This window comes from Podarcis bocagei (genome assembly GCF_964188305.1).
Source record: "Podarcis bocagei genome assembly, chromosome: 4".
NCBI classification, from domain to species: Eukaryota; Metazoa; Chordata; class Lepidosauria; order Squamata; family Lacertidae; genus Podarcis; species Podarcis bocagei.
This window is the reverse complement of record NC_138128.1, coordinates 99,274,501-99,294,541: the sequence shown is the minus strand read 5'-3', so window position 1 is coordinate 99,294,541 and position 20,041 is coordinate 99,274,501. Positions and strand designations below refer to the sequence as shown.

The window sequence follows — 20,041 nt, the reverse complement described above, 5'->3', positions numbered from 1 at the left end:
ATGGCTGTAAACCACCCAGAATCATTTCTGAAGGGCAATATACAAATATTTTAAATAAACAATTATCTAACAAGGTGCTGCAAATCTTTGGCTATATATGAGAAACTCCCCTCATCTGTTTTAATGGGATTTCACCCAGTGGCGTAGCGTGGGTTGTCAGCACCCGGGGCAAGGCAAGTAATTTGCACCCCCTAACCCGTGGATTTGCACCCCCTAACCCGTGGATTTGCACCCCCTAACCCGTGGATGTGCGCCCCCTAACCCTAACCCCCAGATGTTGTGCCCGGTGCGGCCGGCCCCCCCTGCACCCCCCACGCTACGCCACTGATTTCACCACCTGCCTCAATTAGGTTCCAGCCAACCCCTGGCATTATGTTCCACCTTACTCGCTGCCTTGTGAGAAGAAAAGGCTGAGGAGTAAACTCTACACAAATCTGGAGTGGAGTCCCTAAGATGGTTGGACGGCCTCCTTCCAGCAACTCCTGCAGCTCAGCTGGCGCCAAACATCTTGCTCTGCTTTCCTTTGGACCTCATCAGCGAGGCCAAGGGTGGCGTCTTGTCGTCTGGACAGCCCTGGACCTCCATGCACACTTCCCAGGATTGCACCCCGGAGAGGTCACTTTGGTGCTGCTAACACAGCAAAAACAATGTGGGAGGCAGCAGTTACGAGTTCCCGGCCTTTGCAGCTGTGATTCTCCAAAAGGTTGACTTCACCCCCAGAGGCACACTCCATTGTCAACACAAACAGATGCCACTAACCCCATGTCATGTGACAGAGACACATGAGAGCAGAAGCAGCAAAGCAGGCTGGGAAGTGCCGGGACTGCACAATCATTTGGGCCTACTAAAGTTATTCAGGCCTTACTGCTAACTGTGGAGTCACTCTGACATGTAACTCATTCTCCTTATAAGTAGCAGCCATTTTCTCTCTGTAAAATTTCAATCAGAGTCTGTCTGCCTCAGTTGTGAGCAGAGTCAGTATATAATCTCATTCAAACTGTTTGGAACCATGTTGTTTATGAAGAAGTTTATTTTAACTCAGTAAAGCTCTTATTCTTTCACTTAAAAACTCTGCATTATTAATTTACGCTGCGTGTCAACCCAGGCAGGAGTGCTTTCAATATTACAAGCAGGAAAAATATTTTCTTACTACATTTGTTTCTCTCTGTGGTGTTTTGACACATGGATCCCCTTCTTATTTACCTTTGAGTTCAATGATTCTTACTTCTGACTAAACACATTTAGGATCGAACTATAGAAACATCTTGGGCTGCTGCAATCTCACTTACTTGGACTCTTGGTGCTTTTGAATATTCTTAAAACAAAAGCCAAAGACAGACTCTTAATAATCAAACACACTCAGGGCAGCTCACCAACGCTATGAACAGCTGAACTAAAAGCAGCAATAACCCTAGTCTAGTGTCATGTTGTGAAAACAGTCTAAGGCAAATTGCCATCTTCCTACTTTACAACTCATTTTGCTTTGTTTTTGCGTTACTCGAAGCTGCACATTTTGCTTTCCTGCCCGTTGCATGTCATGCAGGAATTCCTCGGGTGTGCGAGCATTTCCTGGCAGGCAAGCGAGGGATACTTTGCCGCGTGCGCAACACCTGCTGAAACAAGGACGGGCAACCTCCGGGCGTCCAGATTTTTATTGACCCTCCGACTCCTATCAGCTCAGTTCAATATGGCCAACTGTCAGGGATGACGGAGTTGTAGTCCAGCAAACAAGTGTTGGTCCGCAAACGTCACCTGAGCCCAAGCCACAGAGATACATGCTCTGCGCCGGTGAACTTATCTACACAGTCATTGCCAATCTCTCCTGCGCCGGCTTCCTCTGAAGCAAAGCCCCCTCGAGTGCAGCGGGACTCAACTCCCCAGAAAGCGCGCACAGGATCGTGACCTCAACTTGGAAACTCCGGTTACAGATAGGTAGCCGTGTTGGTCTGCCATAGTCAAAATAAAAAAATTCCTTCCAGTAGCACCTTAAAGACCAACTAAGTTAGTTCTTGGTATGAGCTTTCGTGTGCATGCACACTTCTTCAGATACACTGAAACAGAAGTTGCCAGATCCTTCTATATAGTGAGAAGGTGGGGAGGGGTATTACTCAGAAGGGTGGTGGGAATGGGAGATTGGCAGATAGCTGAGATGAGCCTGTTGATGACTCTTAACAACTGCAATAGGTCTTACAGGAAAAGGCAAGGGGTGAGAAGGTGTTTCTTGGTATGAGCTTTCGTGTGCATGCACACTTCTTCAGATACACTGTGTATCTGAGTGTATCTGAAGAAGTGTGCATGCACACGAAAGCTCATACCAAGAACTAACTTAGTTGGTCTTTAAGGTGCTACTGGAAGGATTTTTTTTATTTTGGAAACTCCGATCTGCGATCCCCGTTGCCCCACCCTCTCCGTCTGCGCAGCCGGGTGAGTTGGGATGGGAGCAGAGCCCCTTCCCCTGGGTACCCATTGGGACTTACTCCGAGGTAAAAGCGCGCGAGGAGGACGGCCTCAGCTCAGCCAGGCAGGAGAGGCCGCCGATCCGGGCGCACGCTCGTTTGCAGAGGGGAAACCCAACCCGCTGAGCCGGAGGTGCGGCGGGGGGATGCGATTGTCGCCCTCCTCCGGTTGCTAGGCAGCCGCCAGGCCCCCCTGCCAATCCGGAGCGGCTCTCCGTTGCCGGGGCAACAGCGTCTTAGAAACGCGCCTCGGCCGGCGCGCGTGCGGAATCTCGGGCGGCGGAACTTCCCAGAAGCTGGTCGGGACGCGGGGTCTCGCCGCCCCGCCGCCCCCGCTCGCAGGCGCCTCGGGAGGGAGGGCAAAGCTGCACGGATTTCAGCCAGGTACTCACGATCCCGGGAGGGGGCTTCCTTCGGCGTCATCAGGCAGGGAATCCTTTCCCGTAGCTGGAGAAGAGTCTGCAGGTACAAAATTGTGATTTGTTTTGTTTTCAACGAGTGCAGCAAGCCTGTGACTTACACAGGGGTCATGTTTTGGGGCAGCGCTGGATTTAGGGCGGTGCCCCCCCCCCCGCACAGGGGGCCAAGGCGAGAGGGCGCAACATAATAAAAGTAATACCCATATAAATATAGGTTTATTGTTATCTACTGAGAGGATCCGTAAAAAAGCAACTGTGCCAAAAGGAACCATTGCGAAAATAAATATTTTGGGGGAGGGGACACCAATTTTTGTCCTGGCTCAGGGCACCGTATTGCCAAAGCCCACCCTTAAAGCCAATATCATATCATCAAAGCACACCGAGTGCAATGGCTGGTGGGATCGCCAAAGTCCTTTTTCCTAGTATGCCTGCCCCCTTTCAGTTTTGTTTTTATTTGCCAAGTGCATAAAGTTGAAAGAACACAAGTTAAATGTGCGTAAGTTGCGGGCTGACTGCAGATGAAACAAGTTCAGAGAACAGGGTGGGGTTTTTTGTACCAATAGGAAGATCAGAATCCCCCTTCGGATCTTGAAATATGGGCCCCCCCAACAAAATTTAAAATTTGGCTTTGTAATTCAGAACTTATGTGATGTGATTTGATTTGATTGGCCGGTTAATAAAAATTATTAAAAAAAGAAAAAGAAAGGTAGGCTTGTCTGAGAGATCATGGTAGGCCCTCCAGCGACCTTCATGGTCAAATGGAGATTTGAGTTTGGGTCTCCACAGCCCAAGTTCAGCATTAATTATAACTACAATGCCACATTGGCTCTGCATGTAGTTTATTAACAGCCTCACCTTATTCATAATGACTTAGAAATACCCTACTATGTTTGGCCCCTACTCCAAAGGCTTCATTCATATCCTAAATAGATACAGTCCATTATTTAAGCATGTTTAGTTGGAAATATGGGTTGAAGCAGCAGTGATGTGCAGTGCAATCTTCCTGATCTAAAGTGTCTTCTGGAATCTGCTTTCTAGGCATGGGTCAAGTGCAAATGTGGACGAGCCCTAAGTCTCAGCTCCCTGGAATTGCTCAAGCTGCTTGTGGAGTGAGATCAGTTCTGATTCAATTCCATGCCCTCATAGCTGGTGTCACACCTTTTACTTTCCGCAGGAATCATGTCCAGAGTTGTTAGTGCAGCTGATTACAGTAATTTATATCCTCAATCCCATGGAATTGTGTTTAATTCAAGAGGCCTGTCGACACCTTCAACCAGATCATCAACACGTAGCAACAGCAGCAATGGCAGCAGCAGCACACAAACATCTATCAAATCAATTTCAAGTAAGCCTGTTTACTAAAGTTTATGTTGCAGGCTCTGACAGCAGCCAAGCACTGTAAGACAGGCTGTTAGAGATGTGGAAATTATTGAGGGCAACAGAAAGAGCAGTAAGTTTGTGCTTCGTGTTCTCAGCATTTTTCTGGCTCTTCTTAAAATGATTTAATGCATTTCTCTAAGGCGGGGAGATATGCAAGCAAGTCTTCACACTGGAAACTTATTTGTTTCCTTGTTGGGAAAGATGCACAAGATGGAGTGAACAGGAAGTGCATTTCAGCTGTGCTTCCTGCTAGTCAGTTGCACTTCCTGCCTCCCCCCCCCCATCCATTTCAAAGTGTCCCTTCACTTGAGTTTCTTTTCTTCATAATTAAGCTTTTTGGCCTGGTCTGAGAGAGAGCATTGTAAAAGCTGCATCAGTGTGGATGGGGAGGGAACAGATAACTCTGAAAGGCCTTTTCCAAAAGGATTTTTGAAGCCCCATTGTTACAGAGAAGAAACACAAAGCAAGATCACTCTGGAGAATCCCTAAATAGCTTTGACTGAGATTTGGCAGGATAAAACCCGTAGTGCAATATAATTCAAGGAAATTGGGAGATGGGTCAGGCTACTGCTGACCTCCAGTTAAGGGAGGTTTCAAGGTAAGAGGGTGTTAATTGGGACTTTTTTCACACCAAGAGGAAAAGTAAAGAGGAAACAAGACCTTGAGTTTGCTTTTATCATAGAAAGGCAGGATATAAATATCCAATATAAATAAATAAAGATACTTCCCAGATGCCTGGTGAAAGGGACCTTGGGTCTTCCTTGGGAAGATGTAGGAGTTTGGAAACATCTGCTGCGCTTCAAGCTCAAGAGTTGGGGGAGGAACGTGGAGCACTGTATTGCTCAAGGAGGATGGGTCTCTTAGCTAAATGGAGCCTCCTTGTTTAGAGGCAGTGGCGTAGCGTGGGGGGTGCCAGCCGCACCGGGCGCAACATTTGGGGGGCGCGTTTGGCTGGCCCTCCTCGAGGAAGCAGGAACCCCACTGTCCTCGGACCTCCTCCGAAGCCTGGCGGTGGGGCGGAGAGACCTTCTCCCCGCACCAGCCTTCGGAAGGCTGCTCCGAAGCCTGGCGGTGGGGCGGAGAGACCTTCTCCCCGCACCAGCCTTCGGAAGGCTGCTCCGAAGCCTGGCGGTGGGGCGGAGAGACCTTCTCCCCACGCCAGCCTTTGGATGGCTGTCCTGAAGACTTGTGGTGGGAGCAGTGGCGTAGCGTGGGGGGTGCAGGGGGGCCTGCTGCACCTGGCGCAACATCTGGGGGGCGCGCGGAAGAGACTTGAGTGCTAAAATCCACGGGTTAGGGGGCGCAAGTTACTTGCCTTGCCCCGGGTGCTGAGAACCCACGCTACGCCACTGTTTAGAGGCAGTCTACTTTTGGCTACTAGGTGCTAGGGACCAGCAGTAGATGAGAGCTACTGCTTTCATGTTCTCCTTAAAACTTTCTAGAGGCATCTGCTGCTTTCCTCTGCCAACAACAGAACAGTGGACATGCCCCCATCTCCCCCTGCCTGTTTGGAGTCCTGAAAGGTTCCTACTGTAGAAAAGTCAAACTTAGGTTGATAATGTAGAAGTTGACATGACTTTGTGCTTGGTTTGCTGAAGGAACTGTGTACCACAGGCACTATAACTTTATAATATATTTTCTAGCTGCATCTGTCAGTTCTCTCCCTGACCCCACATTGTCTTCGGTGGATATTGAGCAGATTTTGCTTCAGAAGGCTCTAGCAAAAGAAGATGAACTCAAAAATGCATTTCAGACAGTTGACGTTGATCAAACCCTGAAAGTCACTAAGGGTGAATTTAGAAGAGTGATTGAAACATTCATTTTACCCCTGACGCAAGAACAGTTTGATGCTTTGCTGGACAAGGTGTGTAGTCTTGTGGGTGTATATAAGCTTTTTCTCAGTTATCAAAGGGCCTAACTGCATGTTATCATTAACTGTATCATTAGGCATAATTAGCAATCACAGCATTGGTTTTTAAAATTAATTGCCATATGTGAGTTAGGAGCAATTGTGATTGTCATGTAGAAATTTTGCGTCAGAATTAGGAATAAACCTATTGGTGCCAGTGGGAGTTTCTCACAGTCTCAACTGGGAAGGAGGGCTTAAATCTTTCCCTATGGTGTCAATCACACAGGCAGGTACTTGGCTTCTCCCCTGTTGGGAAACAAGCCATGATCTGGCTAGGCATGTCACCTGAACTCAGGTGAGTCATAAGCCAATAACAAACTTCTCTCGCTGCATGCTGTTTTTTCTCTCTGCACACTGAGGTTTTTAAATTGTTGTTATTGAAGAAGAGACTCCAGACATATAATTCTCTACCTGCAGTAGGAGATAGTGTAGTCCAGGAAAAGCATTCCCACTTTAATTCTGTTGTGTGTATAAATTTGCTGTGAGTCACAGGCCCAATGGAATTACAAGTTTTCTTGTAAAACATTCTAGCTGTTATGATACTTCCCAATATTAAACGGAAGCAATATGTCAGTAAGAAGCATGGCAAGAAGCAGTCCACTGAAAAGCTTTCTTGAGTGTGTGGTTTTACAGAAAGGTGGAATATAAATTATAATAAATAATCTTACCGGTGAGCAATTAGAATAACAAATATTTTTATGAGAGAGCTGTGGGCTGTTTGAAAGCTTATAACACATTTGTTGAGAAATGAAAGAATGCAAGCAGATCTGAACAAAGAAGATTAACTTTTTAATTAAATGTTACCTTAATGGAACAATAAGGGAGGAGGCAACATGATGAAAAACAACCACCACAGAATACCATTCACATTAAGTTTCTTTGTATTGAAACAGATTCCGGGCTGTACCAAAGTTGCTGTACCTTATCTTGAGTTCTTGTCGAAGTTTGCCAGACCGATTAACCACCTCCAAAGGACGTAAGAACTTTTGTTGATTTGAACTAAAATGAACTGTGAAGTTCTGAGATTGGTAGAAGTAGTAATGCCAAATTTCAGGCAGGCCTACACATCACCAAGAACATGGTGTTGTCAGCGAAAAAGGCAGACCAGTGCCAACTCCCTTCTCCCTTGCAATATCTTATAGTTCAACTTTCCCGGCAATGTTTGGGATATTCCTGGACTGAGAATACTGTGCATCAGTATTCACAGTACTTACAGTAGCCGACCAGGGAGCATACAGGGAGCCTGCAAGCAGAATGGTGGTGTAACATTGCTCTCTTCAGAGGCATACATAAAAACAGCCTTGCTGCATAGGACCCAACAGTCCACCTAGTCCAGAATTCTGGTTAGCCAGATACTGTCTCTCAAATAGGGCACAAGAACAGCACAGTCTTTAGCATATGTGCTGCCGTGGCGCAAAGATCCGCCAAGCGCCCCCAAATGTAGTTTAGCCCCCAAATTAACTTTTATTATGCTTATGTCAGACACCATGCTTATGTGTGCCTTTATCTCTTGTTTATGAAAGAAGGGAGGAAAAAGAAATTTATTTGCTCATTTATTTACAATACACTTATACTTAAGTATACAACACCATCACACTTAAACTTATAAGTATTGTTTAGGCACCTGCTTAGGAGAAACATCAGTCGTGTCAAAGATGCCTTTGACCCTGCTGCTGCATAGCAGCACAGCTCAATACAATACAGTGGTACCTCCAGTTATGAACTTAATTCGTTCCACAGGTCCGTTCTTAAACCAAAACTGTTCTTAACATGAGGCGCGCTTTCTGGGCTGGGCAAGGTAGAACCGACTCACAAAGGACTTTTAAAAAATACTAGCCACAAAGTTGTCACAAAGCTGCAATGTAAAGCCACTCAAGGCCAGAGGAAGGTCTTAGCTGCCTGGATGTGGCGAGCACACCTTACATTTCTTAAGCCACAGAGCTGATGCAGGAGTTTGGCCCACCATTTGGCTTGACAAGTGCACACATATTTTTAAGTGCTCTGGAAACAGAATGATGGCAGTGTGTGAGGACCCGAACTTACAGTAACAGCCCAATAGATTCAGGGTTGTGCACCAGCACCCAGATCTGTGTAATACAGAGAAATTCAGGGAGACTGGCCCGGGAAATTATACTCCTAGGCGCCTTCACATTCTCCAAAACTCATTTGAGTGGAGATCTAGATCAGCCTGTAAGGACAACTCTGCAGTGCTTTGTACGCAGAAGCTGTCGTACAGACACAGACACCTGATAAGTTTTGTGATCTGTTTATTATCGGTATTTTAAGTTTCCAGAAGGATAGGCATGCTAGCTTTCTAAAATAATCTATATTTTTGCATTAAAAAAAATATTACCAAAGTACGAGTGCCATATTTTTCGCTCTATAAGACGCACCAGACCAGAAGACGCACCTAGTTTTTGGAGGAGGAAAACAAGAAAAAAAATATTCTGAATCTCAGAAGCCAGAACAGCAAGAGGGATCGCTGCGCAGTGAAAACAGCAATCCCTCTGGCTGTTCTGGCTTCTGGGATAGCTGCGTAGCCTGCATTCGCTCCATAAGACGCACACACATTTCCCCTTACTTTTTAGGAGGGGAAAAGTGAGTCTTATAGAGCAAAAAATACGGTATTTAAAATGTGTGATGTAAATTCCAGTCTCTGCCCCCCCCCCCAATATTCCATACGTACATGTTAGTTTGTGGTACCAAGAACAACAAAGATTTCTGTATCACTGTAAAATACTAGCCTTTTTATTATGACATAAGCCTATCAGATTCAAAGGAGTAGCCCTAGTTATACCCTGATCTACCACTGGAGGGTGATACAGCTGCTGTTTTTCCTTAGACAAGATTTTAGAAAGTGAGTTTAGGACTACTTTCTGACTTGAGTTACAGCCTATGGCCTTTTTAAAAACCAAATTATATTGGGTTGCAGAGCATTATGTGCTTAGATAGCACCATATAAATAAGTTTTTGGCAGATAAAATCACACAGATTCAAAGGGAGGAAGACTGCACCGTGAGATGGAAGAGTGACAGAACTTTATCCATTCAGGTTGTCTGCAATCATTTTCAAGCTGTTACCTCCAAGGATGTGGACAGGATGCCTGGATGAGTGAAAGAGACCACCTGTCTCCTTGATCCTTGCCTATCCTGGCTTATAAATGTGAGCCAGGCAGGGCTGGGCAATAGGTTTTGTGGGTTGGTGAATACTTCCCTCTGTGAGAGAGTCTTCCTGGACCCACTTAAAGAAGTGGTTATTAGGAAATCAGGAATTTAGGTTACAGTGCTACCTCGGGTTACAGGTGTTTCAGGTTACAGACTCTGCTAACCCAGAAATAGTACCTCGGGTTAAGAACTTTGTTTCAGGATGAGAACAGAAATCACGTGGTGGTGGCGCAGCGGCAGCAGGAGGCCCCATTAGCTAAAGTGGTGCTTCAGGTTAAGAACAGTTTCAGGTTAAGAACAGACCTCTGGAACGAATTAAGTACTTAACCCGAGGTACCACGGTATTAGCTGATCAGGAAAATGTGATGGGTGGAAAGGGTTAAAAACCCCATCCCTTGTTCTCTTGGCTTTTGGGTGATGGGATACCACATCTCTGTCCCCCTTTGCCACAAGCATCAGTTGTGGGGCAGGCATAGAAAGAAGGCTGCAACTGAATTTCCTGGTTCTTGTCTAGCTTGGCTCTCAGCTAATTGAATGCTGGTCAGAGCTTCAGTTCTGCTCTTCATCAGCTCCATTGATCACTACGGCTGCCACTTCCTCCTTCATCTTCAGCCTCTTATAAGCACCCAAAATCTTACTCCAAACTTTGGTTGTTGCTGCATTTGGGGGCTGGGACCACATGACGTTCCCTCTGATATGACTGCATCTTAGATGTCCCTGAGCTAAAACCTGCTTTTCTTCTAACGTGGTAACGCAAAAAGGATTTCTAGAAGAAATGCATGTATGGTGCCGCGCAGTATGCCTCTTGCATGCTATAGTTTTGTGGTTATATCGGGTTTCTTGGCTTTCACGCCACATCTCCGTGGACCACATCATGTGGCCTTCTCCCCTCTCTGCCTCATTTTCTTTCTGCAGCTGATCCTTCAAAGCCCTACTCCTTCAACTTGCAAGAGCTTTGCTGCTTGCTCATTGCCCCAACATGTCAGCATTGGCAGCAGTGCTGGTGCCAGGCTATTTTGAGCCCTAGGCAAGGCTAACTGCTTGGACCCCCCCCCCCCAACTGCTAACTTAAGTTTTCAAAAAGAGATGTGTTGTAGGAAAAATGAAAGGCAAAAAACCTTGGAACTACTGCATTTATTTTAAATGGCAAGCCTAAGTAATACAACAAACTTTGATTATCTTTCTCAAATACAAAAGAAAATGCTTTAGCACACAGCTCCTTTTGGATAATCTTGTGAATTCTGATGCTAAAATTTCAGTCTCTTGAAAGTTTCAATTTCAGGCACATCAAAATCTCACTTTGCCTTCCTTTTCCTTTGCAAACGTTGTCCCCGGTTCCTTCAGGTCAAGCCCTGATGCCTGGGCATGTTCAACTGATAATAGTTGCCAAGCCAACTAGTCTCCTTAGAGCAGCAGAAACATTCATCACATTATCCAGGAGTTTTTGTTGTAGTGTGAAGAGAAGTCCTCCTTGTGGCGTCATAGACTTTCTGCCCCTCATGCATGGTGGGGTTAAGATTGCAAGTGTCCATTTTAAAGGAAAGGGTGAAGTGTACCAGAGCATGTTCCCCCCCCCTCAGTACACCCCCCCTTAATGCATATTGTGGAAAAACATCTTTTGAACTCAGTAGACCAAATGAGCACGCTCACCTGGACAGATATTTTAATGTGGAAAAATGCATGTGTATGTATGCATGTGCTTGCTCCTTTCTCAATTCATCTGTTGCCCCACTTCCTCCACAGCTTTGGCAGCACATGTGCATCTCTCACCCCACTTCACAAACCAAACAAAAAACAACTGCCCACCTGTGGTAGGGATACACCTGGAGATGACAGCTCAATTTTCCTAGCGCCTGATCATCACAAGCACCAGGCCCCCAACCTCTTTTTTCAAAAAACAACAAAAACTAATTGTTGCAGAATGGACTTCCTGGAAGCAGGAAGCCAGAGTGGCTGGGAGGTGAAGAATGGCACAAAGCAGGCATGTCCAAAGTCCGTCTCAGGAGCCTAATCTGGCCTGCTGGTCAGTTTAACCCTGCCCATGTGGCAGTTTATTTCCTGGGGTAAAATCCTAAAAAAAACGCAACAACTTTAATCCTAAAAAAATTTTGGTTGGTCATTTGGTCGGTGTTCACGGCCCTTCACTTCATCAAATCTTGCCCTCTTTGAAAAAGGTTTGGAGAGAGGTTTGTGCGCATGTGTGATGAATTGGGGAAGTGTCCTAGGCTAAGGGGCTCCCACTTTCTTTTTACCTCTTTAACTCCTTGGTTTGGCTGGGGCCACTTTCCCTGCCAAAGCCATTTCTCTCCCCCGTTTAGCAGTTTGTTAGCAGGGAGGGAAAAGGCGGTGAGGGAACGGGAGAGCCCTGTAAAGGCTGAGAGGCAGAAAGAGCGGAAGCGAATCCTGCTCTCCATTTTGCAGCAATCTAAAGATGCTCTGAAATACTTGGGGTGGGAGAGAAATAGAAGACAGCAGAGCAGACGTGCCTTCCTTATTTCTGCCAGGAGTAGTTATAAAAGGGAGAGAGTCCTTGAGATTATGGGTTGGTGACAAGCGGTCTGTGGGCAGCTTTTTCCAAATGTGCAACATGACACTGGACCCAAGAAACAAACAAGGAGTGTGGTCCTGTTGCTGCCGGGTATGAGATCAGTTAACAGCCACTAGTGGGGGGCTGCAGTGCACAAACAGTGCATAAAACAGAGCCTTTTCGGGGGGGGGGCAGAAAGGCCCTGAATACTCTTTGGGGGAGTATGGTGGGCATTGCTGCTCTGCAACATTGTTCATGGTAATTTCATTTACCTTTACTTTTTTAGGTGGAGTAGTGCTGAAGATTCGCGGTCGAGGACGTTGAGTCAGCTAGAATGCCTCTTACGGGAGAAGGTATTGCACACAGCAAGTAACACTCAGTCATTGCCCTTGCCCTTGATAGCCTGTGGTCATCGCTGAGCTCTCAAGATCTCTCATGTGTACAAAAAACTCAGGGGAAAAGGAGAGTCACTCACCTCTCGTTTTGTGCTGAGTTTCAGAAACAGGGGGACTGTCTCGTTGCTTCTGACTTTCCCCAGTGCCTGATGCAAAGTGGGGAGCCAACTCTGCCCCTTTGCATCCTTCTGCCAGCTTGGAAGACACTTGGACCCTTGCTCCTTCCAGGGTCTGGAGTAAATGCCAGAGAACATGGGGCCAGGAAGGCAGTCTGTGTCTGTTTCCACTCTTTGCCCCCCATGAAATGCATTGAGCACGTAGGGAAAGATGTCTTCTCAGTGTTGTGCCGGACATCCAGGAACAAGCAGTCTCCAGGAAAAGAATTAATGGCTGCCCATAGCGTCCACATTTGTGTACCCCAACACTGGGCTTTACTCACCTATGAAACACGTTTTGGCCGCCAAAGACAAATCACGCTGGCATAACTCTCCAGGCTTAATAATTAGGCAGGAGGTTTTTGCAGAGGATTTGCAAGTACAGCTGCGGCATAGCAAGATGGAGCAGCCTTGTTTGCCAAGACGCAGCCTCTCTGGCACAAGCGCTGTGTGCGCCATCTCACCCACATGTATCTATATCGGACCCAGGTGCCAGCATCTTTCTCTCATGAAGGGTGTCTGTATCTGTCATCCTAGACTGTGTGAGACATTAGCATATCACAGAGCTGTCGGGACAGATTGCATCCAAGACTGTCATTCATTCCTCACTACAGTAAACCCTATCAGTCATCGCTCAAATATAGTTCTTATGGCTGCCATTGCTTTTCTTCTTCTTCATCGTCATATATATATATATTCATGCAGCTAACAGGAGAGTAACATTTCCATTTCCCCATGACAAATGAAACAGCCAAGCTATCTTTCTGTTGCAACATTTATGAACAGAAAATATCCCCCATGGCCCCAATTAAGCTTCCAGAAAATTTAATGTATAAGAGCTTGTGTTTATTTATTTATTTATTTGATTAAGGACGATCTAAGATTAAGCTTATATGTAAGTATCTATCTATCTCTCTATCAGTAGTTTAATACAGGATCATTTGCAGTTTTAGCATCCTTAAATTGGAAAAAAGGATTAATCCACAAAGTCAAGGAGATGATGCACAGATTTGGACGATCCTGCAGTTGCAAATGTCACCTTGAATACCTTTGGCGGGGGGAGTATTTGCCTTGTCAGTGTACAGATGCTCACCAGCCCATCAGATAGATATGTATGTCACTTTTTTAGACTGCAGGTATAACAGCACAATGAAGCTGATGAAAGAGATGCAGAAGTTGCATCTTCAGTGCTAAACTTGTCTCCAGGAATTCTCCAGATGAATGAATGAATGCTCTTAAACCCCTTTCAAATCCCAGCTTCAAGACTAGAACAGCAGTCCATCTATTAGAGTTTCCTTTATAAGCAGCTTGGGACAAATCCCTCGTGTGCTAGTGTACTCCGTGGCAGAGGTGGGGAACCCCAGGCCTTGGGGGCCAGTGCAGCCCTTGAAACCTCTTGAGGGGACAGGCATGAACAGACTGGTTACTGTACCATAAAACATTTCACAGTTCATCTGAATTGGGCCTCTATTCCTTCACAATGCTGTACCCTCAACCCTAAAGAAGTCCTCTGCATGTAGGTGCCAACTTACGCTTTCTATTAAGGCACTGCAAATACCTCTCCAAACAGGAATAGTTTGTTTTTTTTCTACAGCAAGTACAGAAAAGAGGGACTGGCCCTGTGGGTGGGATGGTGAAAAAGTTCCATAAGGTGGAAAAAGTTCCATAAAGACAGAATGGTTGAAAGTTCTGTTCTTTTTCATTCATTTGATGCTCTCCTGCTCACCCACCATGCAGAGTGCAGCCACCAACAGTAAAATATCAACTACAATTTAACTTCATCTAGATTGTGTCCGTTATTTTTTTAGGAATTCCCTTCATGGTTTGCAGGCTCACAGAACCTCTACCCAGCCCTCACCCAACAAGGTCTTGTCTACCAACAAGGCATTTGATATCCCTTCCTCTCTTTTTGCAACGCCAGACACAAGTAAAACCCAATGCATTTAGTAATATTTATTTATTAGACTCCTATGCTGCCCTTCTAAGGATCACAGCATAAAAACATAATATATTGTTTAATTAGCCACAGGCCTGGGAGAAGAAGAATGTTTTTGCCTGGCACCTAAAGATATGTAATGATGGCACCAGGCAAGCTTCCCTGGGGGGAGCACTCCCCAAATGGGGAGCAAACTGCAGAAAAGGCTCGTTCTCATGTTGCCATCCTCTGGACTTCTCACAAAGGACGTGCACGAAGAAGGGCCTCAGATGATGATTGCAGGGTCTGGATCAGTTCATATGTGGCGAGGTGGTCCTTGAGAGGTTTTACCACTGTCTCCTTCAAGCAGGCAGGAACCACCCCCTCTTGCAAGGAGACATTAATCCCCTCCCTGGCCCAGCCAGCTGTCCCCTGCCAAGAGGGGCAAGGGTCCAGAGCACAAGTGGTCACTCTGTCCAGTCCAAGCGCTGCTCCACATCCTCCGGCCTTATTAACTGAAACTCACCCAACACAACCGGACTAGACAGTGCCTGAGATTCATCTGCTGTAACAGCAGAGTCAGGATTCCGGTGGATGCAAGCAATTTCATGCTCAAAATGCTTTGCAAACAAGTCACAGTGAGCTACCATCATTTCTGTCACCTCCTTCGAGCCAGACAGTAAAAGGCTCTGCACTATCCAGAAAAACCTCTGCTGGATGACCCAGTGAAGATGTAATGGAGGCAGCAAAGTATGCCTTCTTTGCCGTGCCTTCACTGCCACTAGGTAGACTCGAGGATGAACCCTCACCAGTGTAGTCAGATGCAGTTAGTGGGTTCTATTCACCTGTCTTATTTTTAGCCTTTAACATGATTAGCACCAGGGGTCTCATTAGCATTACACTAGCAGGGCACTCGGGACACGGGTGGCACTGTGGTCTAAACCACTGAGCCTCTTGGGCTTGCTGATCGGAAGGTTGGCGGTTCGAATCCCTGCGATGGGGTGAGCTCCCGTTGCTCGGTCCCAGCTCCTGCCAACCTAGCAGTTCGGAAGCACGCCAAAAAGTGCAAGTAGATAAATAGGTACCGCTCCGCTGGGGAAGGTAAACGGTGTTTCCATGCACTGCTCTGGTTTCGGTGTTCCATTGCACCAGAATGCTGGCCACATGACCCGGAAAAACTGTCTGCAGACAAACGCCGGCTCCTTCGGCCTGTAGAGCAAGATGAGCACCTCAACCTCAGAGTCATCTGCGACTGGACTTAACTGTCAGGGGTTCTTTACCTTTATAGCAGGGCATTCACAGATGTAATAAACAGCAGCATGTGAAGAAGTAAATATCTTACAATCAACACAAGGCCCTTTTGAATTTCCAGAACAGCATAAAGTAGACAGGGCTTGGCTTTCGCATCACCATCACTCAGTCTCCACCCCCATCCCACTCCCCCGTTAATTATTTTTTTTCTTTTCATTTTATGTTTATGAGGATTTGAAAATAATTTAATTCTTTCCTATCTGGTTTGGCCTATCTTTACCAGCTGGTAAATAGGAAACGTTCGCTGTCGGAAGCCAATCCTCTGCAGAGTGTAAACAGATGGAATCAATATAAAGTGACAAGTTAGACTGTGCTACTGAGAATATGGAGCCAAAACTAAGAGCATAACAGTCTCAGTACTTATTTTGTTCCAATTCATTTGGTGCTGAATAGCACTTCATGTGTGCACAGCTGTGCCCTTCCATGGGGTGTGTGTGTGTGTGTGTGTGTGTGTGTGTGTGCATGCACACATTTGTGGGGGAATCTTTATTTCACTGTTGATGGGGACAATTCCAAGGGAAAAAACTTTTAATTAAAGATTTTGTACAAAGTGGCCTAGACGTAGAATATAAGGGATAATGAGGCATAGATGTATTTATTGCTCAGAAACATCATTTATTTTTATTTTTCACGTACTTAACAATAGAAAAACATCAACCTCAGTCCTTTGCATGGGGTTGAAAGCCCTTCAGATTAAAGTATGCTTGCTGCTGATCACTCGCCTTGTAAGAGCAGTCCTCTTGTGTGAATGCTGCTTGTGCATAGTGGAGAATCACACTAGAAGCGCAGGGTGTTCCTAGATCTACAGAAAAAATGGGGCTGTCTTGGTGTAGGGAGAGAGGGTTCCATGTGTCTTCTCTATGCATGACTTGAGGAAACCCACTTTTTGCATTGGATTGACAGCATTATTGGTTAACATTGACTTGACAAAGTCCCGGCATGTAGCAAGAAGTGATCTGTTATTTGCTGTTTCAGGGAATGCTGTCCCCATGCGGTGAGGAAGAGCTTCACTGGACTCACAGAGCAGAGCATTCTCTACCTCATAAAAAAGCATTGGACAGGCCTGGCACAAATGGATTTCTCTATTTGTGCCTCAAAGCACCAGACTCTGCTTTGCCAATGAATGACCCCTGGATGCCCTGAGTCTAGTTCTATTCATTCAAACCTTTATTGCATTAGCATACAGCCATAGCAAGATAAGACAATACAAAAATGCTAGAGACAAGCAACCCAGCAAGATTCAAGGCGATATTGCTGGCGTCATGACATTTAAATTACCCTAAAACAATAATGCAAGGATTTAGTTGCCAGCGCCAGAAATCTAATATACGGATATATATAAAGCATAAAATGGCCCCAGAGTAAGCTTGGCACATTGAGTTAAAAAAGAATGTAATAAAAAGAATTAGGACAGGTCCAGGTCTAGGACACACTACCCTGTCAGAGTAGCCCTGAGTTTCAGGGCCTGCACTATGAAGATTGCCACCCCACGTGAAATTTGGGGATTTGCGTCCACAAGAAGCGATTTCAAACAGTCTTCCTTAGACGTAATGGTGGACGGGATCAAAAGGAGGAGCTTAGATCTTATTGGCTCATAAATAGGGCAGTAGAAAAAGAAATGTATGAAGTCCTCTACTTCATTCATTGTGCATGGACATAGACGCTGAGTAATAGGGGGTCTTAGAGTAAATCCCCTGAAGGAAGGCCGTGGGTATAGAATGGAAACGGGCCATAGTAAACGCTCTTCTCAAATTGGGCTCCGTCAGTTCTATCAAGTAGTTTGCAAGTGATCTTACCACTTTCACTTTAGGGAGCCACATGGAGAGGCGGGCTGTGGTGGACTGTGCCCGGTCCATGGCCTCGTCTCTTGTAAGAACCCAGGCCCGGATTTTATGTTGGTGCCAAGATGACAGCGTGACGAGATCTGGAAGGGAGTAGCGTGCAGTAATAGTCTCCATGGCCTTGGACCATTTGTTGCTATGGGAACAAGTTAAAAAGGCTTGCCTGGCTAGTAGGGAACCTGGGGCATTGATTAATTTACAGTAAAAACTAATAATTCTAATGTGGGCTCTCGCAACAATGGAGGGGAGGCCCAGTTCTGTTCTTAACTGTGCAGCAACCGAGCCCTTGGGGAGGCCCAGTATCTTTCGTGCAAAAGAGTTTTGCAGAATCTCCAGCCGTTGTAGTGTTTTTAAATTCCACCCCCAGATTTCAACCCCATACAGTAACATCGGGAGGACTTTACTGATAAATGCTTTTCTGATTGGTGGAACCAACTGGCCGCCTTTTGCAAGGGTTCTATTTAATTGCAAACATTCATTCATTCATTTATGGAACTTTATGAACTTCAAATAAGCACTTCCTATCCCTAATCCTAATATATAGATAAAATCAGCATAATTTAAAAGCAAGTGTACATAACTGAATCATGTGTCTGGATAGGTTTGCTGTTATAAAGTTTTTAGTAGGCATCTAAAACATTATAATCAAGGTGTCGAATGTTAATGGAATAATAGTTGATGTATGGAATCTGTGAACTAGCCAGGGATCCATAGGGGCTCCTGTGGAATAATCATGGGTGACTTTAAGCCACAGAAGTTGTAGGCATCTGCATGCACAATAATTCTTTCCCCCCGCCTTCCCTAATGTGTGAAGACATGGGTTTTTAACTCTTCTTCCAGAAAGGTTTTTCTTTATGTAACAGGCATGTATCTTCCTTCTGACACTTCATTTGCTCATGTCCAGTATCCTTTATTAGGCATAGCACATTATCAAACAGACACCGTATACAAATTGTGCAAAATACGAGCTCAATTTGCTCATGTCTTTAAGACATGGATGTGACTTCAGGTTGCAGATCATTCTTTCGAACAACCAGCCCCTGAATGTACCTGTGAAATGTTGGATGGCATGGCATATTTAAGCAAGGATTTTACTTGCAAACAGAGTGAGATTGAAATAGAAATTGTATGTAAAGATAAGTATAACCACATCCTATGTTTTGGATAGGCTCTTCTTAGTATATTGCTAAAATTCCCAGACCCAGCTTTGTTCAGGTAGAAAAAGAAAAAAGGAATGCAAATTTCAAAGATTTCATCTTTAGTACAGTTTTGTTGCTGTTTTTATTATTATAAAAAAAAACCCATGACACCCCCTTTCCCTCTTTCGTAGAAAGTATGTTCATTCTGCCCAATGCTGAATACTAATAAATTGCCAATATTTAGTACAACTAACCACATCTTTAAAATATGCTGAGCCCCCTCCCCCGACCATCTTAACACGTTTCATTTTCAGCATATATTTAGGTTTCAATAGCTGAACAAAAGTATCATTTATGTACTGCTCAACAGCAATGAATATGGTTTGAAATGAATCTATACTTTTGAAAGTGATTTTTGACTTTCCCAAATATCATTTAGAGAGAACATTACCTTCATAACATCTGATAAAGGCAAAGTGTCTTTTCTCATATTTGAGAGTGAAATCTGAAAGACCGTGGTATGCAGTGTGAGGTGTGTGTGTGTGTGGAGGTGCATTTTCTGAAAGAGGAAAAAAAATGATAGCACACTTCTCCATCACCTGAACCACAGCTTCTATCGCTAACCATTTGCTTCTTATTTTAACACGAATCCTTTGAAAACGCTGAATAGATATCCAAAAAGCTGAAACGCTTTATCAAGACATGTAGACTTTTTGACTACAATCAAAATGGGCAGATACAGCGTCACGAGCTGAGAAGAATTATCGAGGTCAACTGCTTCAAGATGACGGATTGTGAGTATGATAAGTAAGTAAAGAACAAGTTAAGGATTCGTGGGAAGCCATTGCGGGGAAACTATGTTAAGGCTGCAGTACAGAACTATACTTCTTGCAGCAGGTTGATCGCATTTTCCTTTCTACGCTATTAGTGATAATTAGGGACTAGACCATGGAAGCTCGTCATGAGGCCTTAATGGGGAAGTGTCTCTCCCCCCCCCCCCATTCACACTCTCCCATTCGCCAGACCCTCAATGCAAGGCACAAGTCAGTTGGTGAAGTCCCTTTCATTGTGCTGCTTAATGTCCCTTTTAATCTACTTCTGCCTCCTGCTGGCTGCTTCACGTGCATCTTTGGCAGGGGTCAGCAAACTTTTTCAGCAGGGGGCCGGTCCACTGTCCCTCAGACCTTGTGGGGGGCCGGACTATATATTTTTTGGGGAGGGGGTGGAAGAAGAACGAATTCCTATGCCCCACAAATAACCCAGAGATGCATTTTAAATAAAAGGACACATTCTACTCATGTAAAAACATGCTGATTCCTGGACTGTCCGCGGGCTGGATTGAGAAGGCGATTGGGCTGAATCCAGCCTCTGGGCCTTAGTTTGCCTACCCATGATCTTTGGCCTCTCTCCTTCTGGGGTCTGCATACTGC

The 20,041-nt window shown here is 45.3% G+C and overlaps 1 protein-coding gene across 2 annotated transcripts in view; it reads left to right on the top strand.

Annotated features, from left to right (window-relative positions):
• The first annotated feature begins 2,794 nt into the window (after positions 1–2,794).
• Positions 2,795–20,041, top strand: part of EFCAB6 (EF-hand calcium binding domain 6) — a 105,801-nt gene continuing 88,554 nt past the window's right edge. For both annotated transcript variants that reach the window (XM_081191530.1, XM_081191529.1), the window contains exons 1-6: positions 2,795–2,921; positions 4,050–4,220; positions 5,899–6,119; positions 7,058–7,140; positions 12,142–12,208; positions 19,282–19,418. In XM_081191530.1, coding sequence (XP_081047656.1) covers positions 4,055–4,220; positions 5,899–6,119; positions 7,058–7,140; positions 12,142–12,208; positions 19,282–19,418 — 674 coding nt within the window. In that variant the 5' untranslated portion in view covers positions 2,795–2,921; positions 4,050–4,054. The remainder of the gene's footprint in view (positions 2,922–4,049; positions 4,221–5,898; positions 6,120–7,057; positions 7,141–12,141; positions 12,209–19,281; positions 19,419–20,041) is intronic.